Raw genomic sequence first — 15308 nt, 5'->3', positions numbered from 1 at the left:
ATAAGAGTTTGGTTTCTGGGAATGAGATAGAAGAATTTCAGCATGTAGGAGGGTAGTAATAATAACTGCTGATGTTTACTGGGCACTTGCTACGTGTGTGAGCTATTGTGCTAACTATGTTGCATGACTCGTTTTATTAAATTTCACAATAATTCTGTGAGGTACATGCTATTGTTGGTCCCTGTTTTGCCGACAAGGAAACTGAGACACAGAAAATAACAGAAAGGTGACACCTGTGGAGCCAAGTTTTACATTCCACCAGTCTGGCTCAGGTCTTGCTCTTAACAACCGCACCAGTAAGGTTCTCAACCTGGTGTATATCAGAATCACCTGGAGAGCTAATAAAGTACACGGGCCCAGGCTCATTGAGTAGGAGGAGCCTGGATGATTTTTAACAAGTGCTCAGCTGATTCTGATACCGACCCCAAATTAGGAACTACTGCACTCTGCACTGTATTGCTTACAAATAAGAAAATTGCGCGTGCGCGCACACACACGTTAAGAAAAAAAGGAAGTCCTAGGTAAGCAGGCTTTGACCTTGGTATGAGACAGACCAGAAGTAACGTAAGCTCAATGTATAAACTTGCAATGTTGCAGATTGGCAAGCGAAGACAGAAATCATCTACATTAGGGGATGGTGAATGGGTGGAAGGAGGGAAGAGTCCACAAATCATGTTTCTGCATCCAAATCTCAAGCCAAGCTTTGCTCCCATTGGTTAGATATGGGAAAGACCCTGACACAGTACTTCATAGAATTCAAGATGTCATTGAATGAAGTCATATTATTTTATGTACCACGAAGAATAACAACAACAACAAAAAGCCACCCATTAAACTGTGACCTGCTATCACTTATAAGGAGCATCCAAGTTTCTAAAATCAGAAAAAAGTTGTGTATCTGAGGATCGTTGAAATACGGTACAAGCAGTGAACTCTAATGAACTTGGTTCTGAAACTGTGGAAATCACTCAGCATGTTGGGGAGGCTCCTGCTGACAGAGTCCAAAAACATCGTTCCAACAACACGGAAAATAGTCTGTACTGCATATTTTAATATGATTTGTTTGCTAAAAAAATGAATACACACACAGTAAAAGTAGAATTCACACCACCTTTTAGGTTCTAGTACTCAGATTTCTTGTCTGTGAAATGGGTTGTGGTAAAGGCTTATCAGAGGTAACATCTATAAACAAATAGCTCAGTACTTGGCCCATAGGAGGAGACTGAAGATCATATTTTTTCCCTTTGCTAAGTCTGAAGAGATTTTTATGTTGTTTGCAGTCAATTTTGGGGATGGAGGGAGGGAAGTTAAAGGAATAGGTGTCCAAAATTAGAATGAAAGTCAGAAGGACCACATGATTTAAAATATAAATACCTGTTTGATGCTGTTCCAAAGGAAATCTGCTTTATGAGGTGAGGCCAAGCTATAATCAGTTTTGTACTAATGCTGAGTAAACATCCACGTGAACATTGGAGACTATTCATAATTAGGAGATGAAGAAGTTATATGCCCATAGGATTCCAATGCCTGATTGAAAGTCTGATGACTTAGCAAGTGGATTCATAAAGAAAAAATATGAAAAATATATGTGACCTTTAACTCACACTTTAATAAAACTCGTGAGGGTTTTTTGATCACATTATATTCTTAATATAAAATGATAAATTTATAAATTTAAATATGGCTTGATTATTTTCTGAAGACCATGATTAATATTTAATCAGGATAGATAACTTAAATTTAGACCTTTAATGCTGCATCTTTTGCTGGCGTTTCAGCTGCTTTCAAAGGGAACTTTATAGGTGGAGCTCATATTAGATAACGTGGAGAGCTGCAAGAATTGGGGCAAATACATTTGCTGGCTTCCCAAAGAAAAATTCATAACTGCGACATGAATCTGAAGAGCTGAATAAGGCCGTTTGGTGAGAAAACATAAATAATCACACATGGGAAAATACTGCAGTTTCTGATTACAATATTCACTCAAGGTACAAACAATGACTCCATGTTATGGGCTTTGTGTTACATGAGGGTGATAAAGCTTTCAGAAGCATAGGAGTGTCCATTTGAAATAGGCACTACTTATTTTGAAAGGTTCACTGAGAGCGAATAAAGGATTAAGTCACAACAGTATGGCAAGCTCTTCAGAAAATTTAGGCATGAATTCACTCTTTCCTGAGAGTGACAGAAAGTTAACGTTTTTTTAGGATACTGATACATTTGTTGCTCTAAAAGTCCTGCCATAATTGGGGGTGGAGGGAATCTGACTATAGATCACAATTTTGATCATGAGGCCTTGAATAAAAGTATTCACTCATACATTCATTCAGCAAATGTTTGAGTACCTACTCAGTGTCAAGCTACAGGCTGTATGCTAAGCAGATGGGACATAAACAGCCCAGCGCACAGCTTTAAGTCTCAGAGGCTACAAGATGTAATGCAAATGAATTTTTCCTGCAAAGAACTTTGTAGCCATATAAACGGTGCTTTTCCCTCTCTTTCCACTACTGCTGCTGCATTCATGGCATCTCACCTGGAGAGGAGCAATAATCTTCTAATTGGCCTTTCTGTCTGGGGGTGGGGAGCTCTCCACTCCACAGGGTCCCCCAGAGCTGTCTTTCTAAAAGACAGACTTGGGTCAAAGCTCCTGGGTATGGCACATGAAGCCTGCACAAGCTGGCTATGCTCCAGACACTGGGATTTACTCACTGCTCCTCGAAGTCACCTTCCTTTTCCTTCCTCTGTGCCTCTGCCCATGCAGTGCCTGTGCCTGAAATGTCCTTTCCCTCTCTTGTCTTCCTGGTGAACTTCTATTGATCCTGAAAGACTCACTTTAGATGTCTCTTCTTTCATGTCACCCTCAGTGATCCATCTCAAAGCCGAGTTATTCAGTGCTTAGCACAGAGCCTGGGACACTGCAGATAATAAATGTCAGCTTCCTTCCCCTGTTTCCCTCCTTATGCTACTGTAGTACCTTATTTCCTCCACTCAGCCTGTCTGTGTCATCTTTTTAAAACTTTGTTTAGAATCTGTGAGTTTCCTGGGGGGTATGAATGTGTCTATCTTTGTGCCTCAAGGAAAATGTCTGGCATACTGTAGGCAGGTCCATGATAAAGTTTTCACTGATATAAAGAAATAAAGAGAAAAATGAGGACACTGGTTAGTTTTCTATAGAGCTAAATGTGTTTAGATTTTCTTCTAAAATTGCATACTTGGAACTTTTGGCTTATTCAAATAACCTTTAATTTGCAGCAATGAAACAAAATGGCAGAGTTAGGACAAGAATGACCTCTGTGGGAAGGAACGCCCCGCCTTCAGAGATCCAGTTCTTGGGGGAAAATGGCAACATCCATGGGTCAGGGGTGGAAGCAGGGGAGGAATTAAAGAGGGGAAAAATGCAAAAAAGAAAAAAAATCGAATCAGCACTCTGCCACCACTTAGCTGACTGACCTGAAGTATGTTATATAATCTCTCTATACCCCGCTCTTTTCATCTGTACAACTTCCTACTAACTTGCAAATACATCCTTATTTACTTTTGAAATTTTAATCATCTATGAAATACAAAAGTCTGGGAATCACTGCTTTCAATGACCTAGAACTACAAAGTGAACATAAACCACTGAATGGGTTTCTCAAAATCAAGATCCTGAAGTCTGTAGCCAAAACAGTCTCGCGGGTATGAGTCCCAGCCCCACGAAACTCAAGTTAGCAAAGTGGAACTACCAGGGTAAGAATATGCCTGGTTTGAGTTAAGGCTGGTTGAGGTTGGTAATAGGGACATGGCAGAGGTGTTGGAAAATCAGAGCCCTTCCCATCACAGAGCTCAGAACATGCTGATTGGTCACCAGGATGATGCTCAAAGATTTGTAAAGGTCCTACGTACTAATGGTTTCCACAGAGCAAGCTAGATCTTTTGGGGAAAATCCTACTTTCATTACTGTTCTATATGCCACTGAGGACTTTTATTCCCTTGAATGAGGGGCTGGTTTAAAAGTTTCACTACTTAAGCATAGCCTAAAATGGAAAAGACAGGTGTTTATGTATCAGATAAACACTGAGACAAAGTAATACACTCATTAAGCTTAGGTTTCGGTATTACTAAAAGAGAAGATTCCAGGGGAAAAAAAGGCGTAACTCAAAAAGTGACCTTAAACATAAATCTTTAGAATTTTAGAGTTTTTCTAACACATTCTTTCTTGGATCACTATAAATAATGAATTAATTTGTCTATTTCTTTAGGCAGAGACCCCTTACATCAGCAATAGTTAAATATACAGTTTAAAGAAAATAATATCATGACAGCAACATAAAACCAGTGGAAAGTACTGGCCACTTAATCCCTGCCCTTCTCCCTCCCTCCCTATCCCAAATCCTTTCTAATACGCAGAATGACCCTTCTTTAGAACCATGGCTGTTTTATTCAACACAGAATACCCAGTACCTAGCACAGTGCCTCCTATATAGCAGACTCTATGAATGTGCTATTTTGCACAGAGGAAAGGAACCTGACGCTTTTGGGGGACCTATTATATGCAAGGTTCTGCGTGAACTTATTTTCACATATATATCACGCAAACTTTCACATTTTTCATTGATATGGAAAGCAACAAAAATGAAGCTTACTGATACGACACAGGTCTAGAGTGAGAGACAAGCTTTATAGACTTCAGTCCTCTCTTTTTGCCAGGTCACCCTAATGATTATAAACCAACAATGATCCTTGAGTTTTAACTCAAGATGATTTTTCATCAGCTTTGTTGGTTCCTTGGTTTCTTTTGCATGTGACACTTCAACATTTCAACCTTTCCCTATCAATGCCAGCTCACCGCCTGGCTCTTGTAAAAAGGGCCTTAGAAGCCACACAGTATAACAAAGAGAGAATGCATGAACTCTTTCTTAAAGGAGTATGGACTCAAAGGAAAGAGATCTAGCTTCCAGGATCCAGATCCTATCTTCTAGGTGTTTCTGCCTAATATGTCTCAAATCTCTTTGCACACGTTTATATTTTAAATTCGATTACCTGCAAAATGAAAGGGCTGGAATAGGCAATTCATTCATTTATTTAAACAACAAACTTGCATTGGACACTTTGTGTATATCAAACTCTGCTGGATGCTAGGGAGAAAAAGATACCCAAGATGAAATAAAATCAAACTCCTGCCTTCAAGGAGATCACACGCAGTCATTTGAGGTCACATTTTATGCTACCTCAAAGATTCATTTTAATTCTAAACCTCTATGAATCTATGTTCCAGGATTCCAAATGTCAAGTAAACTAACTCTATAATGGTTAATTTCAAAGGATGTTTATTATCTCAGACCAGCTACAAGCCCCAAAATAAAAGTGTGTGCCACATGAAGGAAATTATATTTGGTCTCAATGACCAATGGTTATAACAACTATAATGAAAAAACAGACATTTCTAAAGAACTTTCTTTAAAAAGAAAAAGAAAGCTCATTTCAGCACCTGAACAGTAGGAGTGCTTATTGTTTCCATGACCTTTTTTTCTTTTCTGGTTCTATTGATGAAGTACAATATTTGAACAATACTCTGGCAGACTTCGAATGGTGACTGAGATTACAGGCGGCAAAGTAGGCTGAGAAATCGGACACCCTACCATACCTTACTATGAGAACAAAGTAAGGTATATTTATTTTATTGGACAATTTATTATAGGTTGCTCATAATTTCCTGTCTCATTTATTTAGGGCTCTTGGAATTTAAGTCAGGATGTCTTAGGTTATCACACTCCTTCCCGCCTTTGTACCAACATTTATGCCAACAGACTGAATTTACTTAGAGAGAGTCCCCAGACAAAAATTGAAGGGGAAAATACCCAAAGCTTTAGTTGAAGAATGGCAGAAGCTTTGGAAAAAAATCTGAAAAAGCAATGAAGATGAAAATGGAAACTCTGTGAAAATTAATGTAGTGTAGAATTGGCGAACATACCACTTATTTCTTTAAACAAATAGAAGAAAGAACCCGCTTATGAGGTGCACCCAAATAATTCACAGGTGGTGAAACTATTAGAGTCCTGCAATTTCTTGCCTCAGAAGTGGAATAAATCTCCTGTATTATAAGTGGCATATGCTCATACACTTGATTTTTCTGCTATTCCCTTTCTCTCAACTATCCCCCTCTTCTTGCACAAGGCCTTTTGGTTTTATTGTAATTAATTTATTTTTAATAAAGAACTTTAGAGAAAAACCTAGTGAGGAAGAGAGATGCAATCTACTACAGTAATTACACTTACAGAAATATAATTCCAAGTGGAATATACTTTTTTTTTTCATGAATTTTGGTTTTATTACAAAGTAAGCACAGCATAATGGAAACTACATAAGACTGAAGTCTGTCAGAATGATGCCCCAATGATAATGGGGCAGATGAAAACTCCCTAGATGCTGGTTACACATAATTAATGGTAATTCTCACAAAGATAAAATTTGCTTTGAGAAAATTTTTTCCTTAAGACTTTACCTTAACTAAGAAATTGTTATAGCATTTTTGCTGCACAAATCGATATTCTGAACTATGGAAATTGGGGGGAAAAACCTAATGTTTGAAGTCAAATACTGACTGATAATATACTTTAAAATAACATGTTAAGAATCTATGTGAAGCCATAATTTACATTTACATGTGGATAAGAAAATTAAACAGTCTATACAAGTACAGAAGAGTTACTTACAAGATGACCCACCTTGTGGAACAACTGAAAATAATAATATCCATTCCTTACAGAAAAGTTTTTTGAAACATTTAAAACATAACTCTGATAACAAAATGTCCAACGAACTACCAAGCTCCTCATTGCAAGGTCTGTGTCTTAATCTACTGTCCATGGAGCCCAGCTCTGTGTTGAGTACACAATTGGTGATAAGTGATTTTAACATGAATTAATCACTTGAAGTTTTATAGTACTTTGGAGTTTATGGAACACGTTAACACCTAATGTTGCATTTGCCAGTCATGGCATCCTGGAGAGTTAGGTGAGATGGGGAATAGTGCATGGATGAGGAGACAAAAGTTGGAGTGAGTGACTAGGCCACTATCACAGAGCTGGAATCAGTGCTATGGCCCAGTTGCTTACACTCTAAAACCAGAGCTCTTTGATGATACTTTCATGACCTCCTAGAAAATGATAGCTTGAGACTAACTATGCACAAGAAGTACATTTTACTTTACATGTTGCTATGTGAAATATTTGTTTTCTTTGGGAGTATGAGTTTGTTCCTCTCTCTGTTCACTCTTTTATTTTCTGATATCTGTCTGCAACTGCATCAGTAGTGTGCTTTGGATTCTGCTTCTCAGTATCATTTTCCCGGTTTGTTTGTTTGTTTGTTTGTTTGCCATCCCTTAGGCCTGTGTGTTTCTGTGTTGTTGACTAGGTTGTTTGGTTCTGCTTTGCTCCAGGAGACAAGACTCCAACTGTTTACCACAGCCCTCCCTGTCTTGGTTCCTTATTTCTTATTGCTCCACTCACTCCTGAATTCTATGTTTGAAAAATGGACATGAACCTACTTTCCTATTTTTCCTGCAGTACTGGCACATACCCCAAGTACTTAGCACACTTGAGGTATGCAATAATTTGCAAACCACAAAGGTTAAATGACAATTAGAATGGCATGGCATCTTCTTATTTCAATTTTCCCATATAACAAATAGAAAGTAGAATTAATACTTACCAGTGAGTATCAGCATACATGTCATCTAAATTTGAAGTATATGTTATTTTAAAAGCTTTTCAATATAACAAATAATACCTTCCCAGAATTCTCAGTGTTTTGACACAACAAAGGTTTATTTCTTGCTCGTGGTTAAATGAATGTTCATGAATGTAACTCTGTGAGAGTGGTGGTGTAGGGGTCTGCTCCATGTAGTCATTCAGGGACCGAGACCTTTCATTTGGTGGCTTTGCCATTCCCTAGAGTCCTGAAGTTCTTTAATGGATTCTTTGTATCCAACAGGCATGTAAAGAGAGAGTGCTTGTTGCTTAGAGGATTACATGGGAGATGTCAGGCTTAGAAGTGCCATATATCACTTCTAGCTATGATCCACTGACTAAATCTCCATCATCATACTATCCAATCACAGAGAAAGCTGGGAAATATAGTTTATCTTTGTGCCCAGTAAAAAGAAATTAGTTTTCATGATTCCATAGCATTATCTCTGCTAAAATGACAGTTTATAACTATCTTCTCGTTTTATAAAACTGTGGCTAATGTAAATATCATTTTCTTCTTGAAGACCAATCTTATAAAAGGAAAAATATTTGAGAACTAAATGGATTAAAAAAGATATGAAATGTACAAAATTCATTCTAACTAACAACAAAAGAGATTATTGTTCAACTGTTGTTCATTGTGTAGATGTATATGTTTAAGAAAGAGAGAGAAAAACAAAATATGTCTTCTCTTTGGAATTTATTACAGTTGACTTAGTCTTACCAGTACCAGAATTAGTGAGATACTTCACATGTGAAATAGATGTTCACATTTTCCCTTGCTACTTGTAATTTTCCTTCTTTTCGCCTTTACTTCTCAAGTCATTCTTATCCATTTACTCATTAAAAAACATTAATTGAGATCTAACTGCCAGCCATTCTGATAAAGGTAGGAGGAATAAGTCACTCCTTCAGTTGTCACCCAAACTTTGTGAAGTATAGAGTAATGTAAGTACAGTATGAGAAGTACAACAACAGAGATAAATGCAAGGAAGTACAAGAACTAGAAGATGTTGCATTTAAAAATATTGTATAGAATACAATTATTTATGCCTCTGAAAATTAATTACTAAATGCCAACTGTACATGTAGTTATACATAGGTGGAATTTGGGGTGAAATTAAGATATTTCTTCAAATGAAGGTTACAATAGTTAATAAGATAAGAAATATTTATGTCTGAAATAAAGACCATTAATAAATGTAGGAAAATGTTCAAACTGATTATAAATACTGAGATTCTGGAACTACAACAAATGAAAAGCCAGAGGTCACTGTTGGTCGCAGACCACTAACATGGGGACATCTTTATGACAGAAAACTTCTAACTGCCCTACAGGCTGGGTGCTCTAGTTAGCAAAATCCCTGGGAGGGAAAACCAGAACAGTTAAGCTTTATTCAATGTAGGTTTTAATCTTGAAGTTCGGGAATTGGGGAAATTTAGTCATTTATTTTTGAGCTCATGGAAAGAAGGGGTTGATAGCATCGGCTTACCCCAGTTAGCAGGCAGGCTCCCCACACAGCTGTGCTGGCCTATTTCAATTACGATCCTTTAGGACTGACATCACCCTTGGTATGCCAGTCCTAAGCCACTCATGAGCCAGTACTGCCAATCAAGCCAAAATTCAACCACATGGTATGAATGTTATGATATAAACAGAAAATGACATGAACCCGTCTCATTCTGGTGAAAACACAAAATCTGAAGCCAGCTCTCTAGATGAAGAAAATTAGTAAAAATGGCAAGACTGTAAAACTTGATTTAGATATATTTTCCTGTGATTATCTCAACACACTTAACCAGTAGGTTATTCATGATGATTCAAAGAATGCTCTCACTCAAGAAAAAGACTATGGTTTTCATATTATGAAGAGGTCATTTTTGGGCCACTCTATTCATGAGACCACAAGAACTAGTAGAATATGCATAATGAGGGAAGGGTAGAATGAAACTTAAATAATAGATGTGAGAAACTTAAATAATTAGACCTGAAACCTGAAATAGACAAATTCAAAGCAGAGCTGTCACTTGACCAAAGAAACTGCACACTCTATATGAAGTTAGGAAACACCAAATACGTAGAGAATTAGAGAACTGTGTGATAGTCTCTGAAAGTCTTTTCTTCTCTTAATTTAGTTCACAGTTATGATGCTTGTATATACAAGACACTCTACTAGGTGCTGCAGAAAATGCAGAATTTCAGAGGACACTGTGTTTTTCCTGAGTTTAAAATTATATTTTGATTAAGTCATAATAAAGGGGAGAACTAAACTCAGACCAAATCTCATCCAACCATAAATCCTGTGCAAAATGCATCAACATAAATTGGGTTAAAAAAATCAGTAACAAATACAGGGAGTAACCGCATTTTACTTATTAAAATGATACAAATCCTGACTTTAATTTTGTTACAGGGATATAGGAATGAACTTTGTGCAGCTTTTAAGTCTCAGAACATCCTACCGGATGGTATGCTGGAGAATGACTTTCCAGTTCATTCACACATATTGGTAAAAGGGAATCAACATGCATTAATGCTCACAGAAATGCACAATACATTCATTTATTCATTCTTTCTCTTTCTCCCAAAAGTCTTCAATATCCATGTAGTCTTTCAAGAAGAAATTTTTCCGGCATAACAGGATTCTTTTGCAGTTCACTAGTGACCACTATTGGACATACTTCCCTCAATTTATATGAAGCGATGGAACTGGTTAACATGAAAATAATGACGGAGGCCAGAAAGTGGTCCTGAACGGACCGAAACACTAAAACAGGAGCCTGAGAAAACAGAAATGTAGCTGACCATGTCTAGACAAGAAACTTCACAAAAACATGAAGAAAACAATGTTTAAAGAAATGCACTATGTTTTGCAGATTTATGTAAAAAAATTTTAAGCTCGATTTAAAGACAATCTAAGCATGATAAGAAATAGATATAAACAGTTATAGAAAGGTGCTTCTGCGTGTACACACACACATACATACACACACACACGCGCGCGCACACACACACACACACTCTTATTGGAGCAGGGTACAATCTGTTGTAACTAAGGGATTTAACATTCATTCCACAGCTAATGGTGCTTCTCGCCATCCAAGATAGATCTACTTAGATAATAGTGGAGGAGAGTGCCAGACTGACCGAAGGGAATGGGCTATTGTGTTTGACTAGTTTCCATGTATAAATTAGTGCAGAGAAGAAAAAGAAACTCAAGAGAAAAACACATGTACTTTATTATAATTCCGAGTGTTACTCTTGCAACTCCCACAATAGCAGGCGAAAGAGCTTAAAACCACTTAAAAGAAACAAAAAGCAAATGCAAATTTGATTAAATGCCTTTCTGACAAAAAGTGATTTGACTTTAACTTTGGATGGACACATATGTCAATGGCTGGTCATGGTTTCTGCCACATTCTTTTTGAGCTAAACAATTGGGACAAAGGAGGGAGAATGAAAAAGAGAAGTAGGGTGGGAAGATGGGGAAACTTGTGTTATGTGGCTTAATTCGACCTGCATATCAGGATGAAAATCTCTTGACCAGTACTACTGTCCTATTGTGTCCAGAATAAAAGTCTAGATGTATGAGCTTTGCATGAAAGTATGTGTGGTAACCTGAAATAGACACAAAGACACAGGGACCTCATTCTCTCAGGAATAATGCTCCAAGGGGAAAGGACTTTTGATGAAAGCGAAGGTGAACAATATTTGATATTTGTACACACTCGAGAACTAAGTCACGATACAGATGATTCAGCTGTCAGTGACATGAAGGCTGTTTTGAAGTAGAAACTGGCTCTCCACTAAAAAAACAGGATGTTTGCCAACTAAGTTAAAGGGATCTTTAAAAATTGCTTCAATTAATTCTAAGAATAGACAGACTCTTGCAGTGTATAAAAGAATTATAGAAAAAAACAAGCCGACCAGTTTAATTTCTCTATCCAGACTGAAAGTTGAATGACAATGTCACACTTATAGTTCTAAGTCAACTACTGATTAGGCTAAAGGTCATTTTCTCTTAGGCCAATAATTTAATTTTGGCTGCAAAGCTAAAGAGGATAGTTAATGAGCAAATATAAGAAGTACCTATAATATTGTACATTATCTTTAATAGCCAAGATGATGCAAAAAGCCTACATATCTCAAAGACTACAGACCAACCTGTGCCATTGCTTCCGTCATTGCTAAACATTTTATAACCATAATACAAAACAAACAGGTTATTTTCTCTCTGCTATGTGTTTGATTTTTGAGCTCAGATATAAGTTTATTTCTTCATCTGTAAAATGGGTATAGAAATGTCTTATTTGCAAGGTTATTGTCTGGACGTCTTGTAATGCTTTTCAAATGACCAGCCTAGTGTTTGGCACTTTCAGACACACAATATACTGCAGGTATAACTAATGCTATTATCACGTTGCATAGGGATGTTCCTTGGTGCTCATCAATTACTTCTCTTGCTTTTCTAGCATAACTCTCAAAATTCATTTAAATACAGGCATGAAACAAACCTGGATTTGATTTCATTTTATCTTCATAATACAATTCTTGTAATTTAAACAAAATATGTTTTATGTTTTAAATCTGAAATAAGCAGACTGCTTTTTTTCCCCACATAAATCTCATTATATGCTCAATATATACATGAATACTCAAGATATCGAAGAGGGATATAATGCATTTACCAAATGGGTAGCAAAACAATCTATTCCTGAATTGGAAAGTTTTTCCAAAGTGTAATGAGATCATACTTCATTCAGAAGATACCAAAAAAGTAATTGTATTGGTAATTTGCTTTATGATGCAATTAAATGGGAAATTAACACACTGTTTAAAGATCACAAAGAAGGAAAGACGAGGCAAACTAATGGTATGTATATAAGTAACACATCCCATATGGAAAAAAAATGAGACACCTTTCATAAATTGCTTGCTTCACTAGTCATAAAGCACACCTAAACATTCTGCTTTTTTTATATTCCTCAGAACAGCTAAAACTTATAGTCCATTCATGCTTAAAATTCAGTTTGCCTTTAAATTTCTAGAAAACTTAAAAATATATTTCTATATTTATAGCATTTGCAATGTAGCATTATGATTTCTTGGCCACAATGATGCAAATAAGTGGGAATGTATAAAATAGTTAATCACTGTCTGATTGCTCTATCTGATGAATCTTCCTGGAGTTTTTCAATTTGTACCAAATGGCTTACTTCCTTTCTTCATAATTATAGTGCAGATCAAATTTGTCAGAGTCTAATCAGAACAAAACATTCCTTCACTATCAACGAACCAATGTAACCTCTATACTTGCTGCATTTTTACCTTGTTCCCTTCTTGCCTTGTTACCTTCTGAGGAAGTGCTGGCATGCCACAAATGTGACAGGGAAAGCTACAATCACGTTTGTTTGGAATCAGTGTGTGCAAATTTTGGAATCAGACCTTCAGATGAGGTTTACTAAGCTGCCTGCCCAGAACACTCTGGTTTAAAAAATGTGCATTGCTATTAATATTTTGAGTGTAGATTTTTTTTGGACAGTAAATGTTCGTTTTCTGCCCATAAAACCAAGTATGAGTCACAATGGAACATTTACTTTGAGTCAAAAATGCAGTGTGTGCTGATGTTCAAGCGCAGAGCATCTTATCACTGTGACTATGGAAAGCTGCCGTACAGAAAGTCAGCATTTTCTTCTTCTTCAAAAGCAGCTCTGAGATCAAAGACCAAAATCCTCAATTCATAAATACCAGCATTAACTTGTATCCATAGATGACTTGCAGTAATTATGAGCTATAATCTGAGTTGGCTGCAAAGAGGCTCTCATTCCCTCTTTTACCTGGTTCCACAGCACATGTTCACAGAGGCAAAGGAATTCATAAATGGCAGTGGGGGAAAGCCACTCACAGCCCACCCTTTAAAAAATTCCAGGAACAACACAGTGAGTGAGTTTGATTTTAGGACGCCTGTCACCCAAATCCCAAGCATACACACCACCACTTATACAGTTCTCAGCTCACAAACTCTAGGCAGTCTATTTCAAAATTCATGTCTAGATATTATTATATACCTCTAACTAATCCCACAAAGTCTTGCAGACTTTATTTTGCTTGGGAAGTTGGGGTTAAAGTTCTGAAAGAAGTTTGCTTTTTTTTTTTAATCATGTATTTTACCTGCTGTTTGAAGATAAAGACACATACACATAGACTCAGCACCCCAACAGCACGCAGATTAAATGGCAATAGCAACATATAGAAAGGAAAAGGGATTTACCAGGAGCAGGAAAGCCAGCAAGAGGAGCGGTGTGCCAGGAGTTGCCCGACGGCAGCATTCCATGCTTGGATCCTTGCCGGAATCCGAATCGGACACTGAATAAGCTGCTAAGTGCTCCTCTGCCTGCTGTCACATCCAGTACTGGTGCTAACACTCCAGCCCTGCCTATCAGCTTCCATCAGCCCCGCTCACATTTCCTGACTAGGGGTGGGTGGGTGGGTGGATGGGTGGGGGGTAAGCTGAATGGAATCTCTCTCGGAGCAGGCAGCCAGCCAATCAGGCTCCTGCTAATCAGACATGCTGAATAACAAAGCCAGGGGGACAGAGAAAGTGTAACAGTGTGAGCAAAAAAAGAGGGAGAAAAGGACGAAAAAGAAAGGAGAGCAGAGCGCACAGCACAGCGAGAAGAAAAATGCAAAAGATGCAGAATTGCAAAAGATGAAGCAAAGCCCTGTGCTATTAACTAACCTGGTTAGTTCTTTGTGAGATACATTTCTCTTTGCCATTTGCTTGTGCCTGTTGCTTTGTAAAGTACAGTAGCTCCCTATGACTCTGCATTGTTCCATTCAGGAGAGAAACTTAATCTCTTGTCAATATATAACATATGCCATAAAGGGAAAAAATCATAGACAAAAACGGACTTAATGTGTGCCCTTTAAATGTGTTCTGTACAATTGCTTTATTCCTCTTCCATAAAGTTCTTCTTTATTTTCCCCCTTGACTTGGAAAAAGGAGACTACATAAGTTTTTGAATGTTCCTCACTAAATCCAAAGAGTGACATAAGTTACTTAGTGTATTAATGACTTGATCTAAAAAAAAAAAAAAAAAATTGCTTCTTTGTAAAGTGACAATTTAAAACACCCATGATTTACCAAGCTAAAGGCACAATTAGAAATTTAGATCCACTAGTTTAAAAAGAAGCCCTTAACAAAGACTTGGGGATGAGTGGAGCTGAAATTTGGAGTTGAGGAACAGCCTGGTTTTGACAGACTGCCAACTCTCAACTATCTGCTTTAGCAGCGGGAGGGAAAGAAAGGATGAATTAAATCCTCAGTTAATCCCCAAACCTTTTAACGGACAGTTTCAGCCTCTTCTTTCCTTACATCCTTTATCAGAGCTGCTATAATGCAGCAGAAAAGGCCGAATGAGTTTTACCTTTTCCTTTCCACTGTTGCAAGAGGGCTGGATGAGGAGATGACCTTTGAGGTCTAGTCCAGCTCTGGAGGAAGTGCTAATGAGCAGTGAAATGATGACAGAGCCAGGAGAAGCTCAGGAAGCTTCTGAGTCTGATTAATTCACCAGCAA

General features: G+C 37.5%; 1 protein-coding gene across 1 annotated transcript in view; it reads right to left on the bottom strand.

Moving 5' to 3' along the window:
• ADAMTSL1 (ADAMTS like 1) overlaps positions 1-14206 on the bottom strand; it is a 409445-nt gene extending 395239 nt beyond the window's left edge. The window contains exon 1 of the mRNA XM_011365360.2: positions 14003-14206. Within this exon, the coding sequence (XP_011363662.1) occupies positions 14003-14065 (63 nt within the window). The 5' untranslated portion in view covers positions 14066-14206. The remainder of the gene's footprint in view (positions 1-14002) is intronic.
• Between the last annotated feature and the right edge of the window lie 1102 nt (positions 14207-15308).

This window comes from Pteropus vampyrus, unplaced genomic scaffold (assembly GCF_000151845.1).
Source record: "Pteropus vampyrus isolate Shadow unplaced genomic scaffold, Pvam_2.0 Scaffold109, whole genome shotgun sequence".
Lineage (NCBI taxonomy): Eukaryota > Metazoa > Chordata > Mammalia > Chiroptera > Pteropodidae > Pteropus > Pteropus vampyrus.
This window is presented reverse-complemented; position numbering and strand designations above follow the sequence as displayed.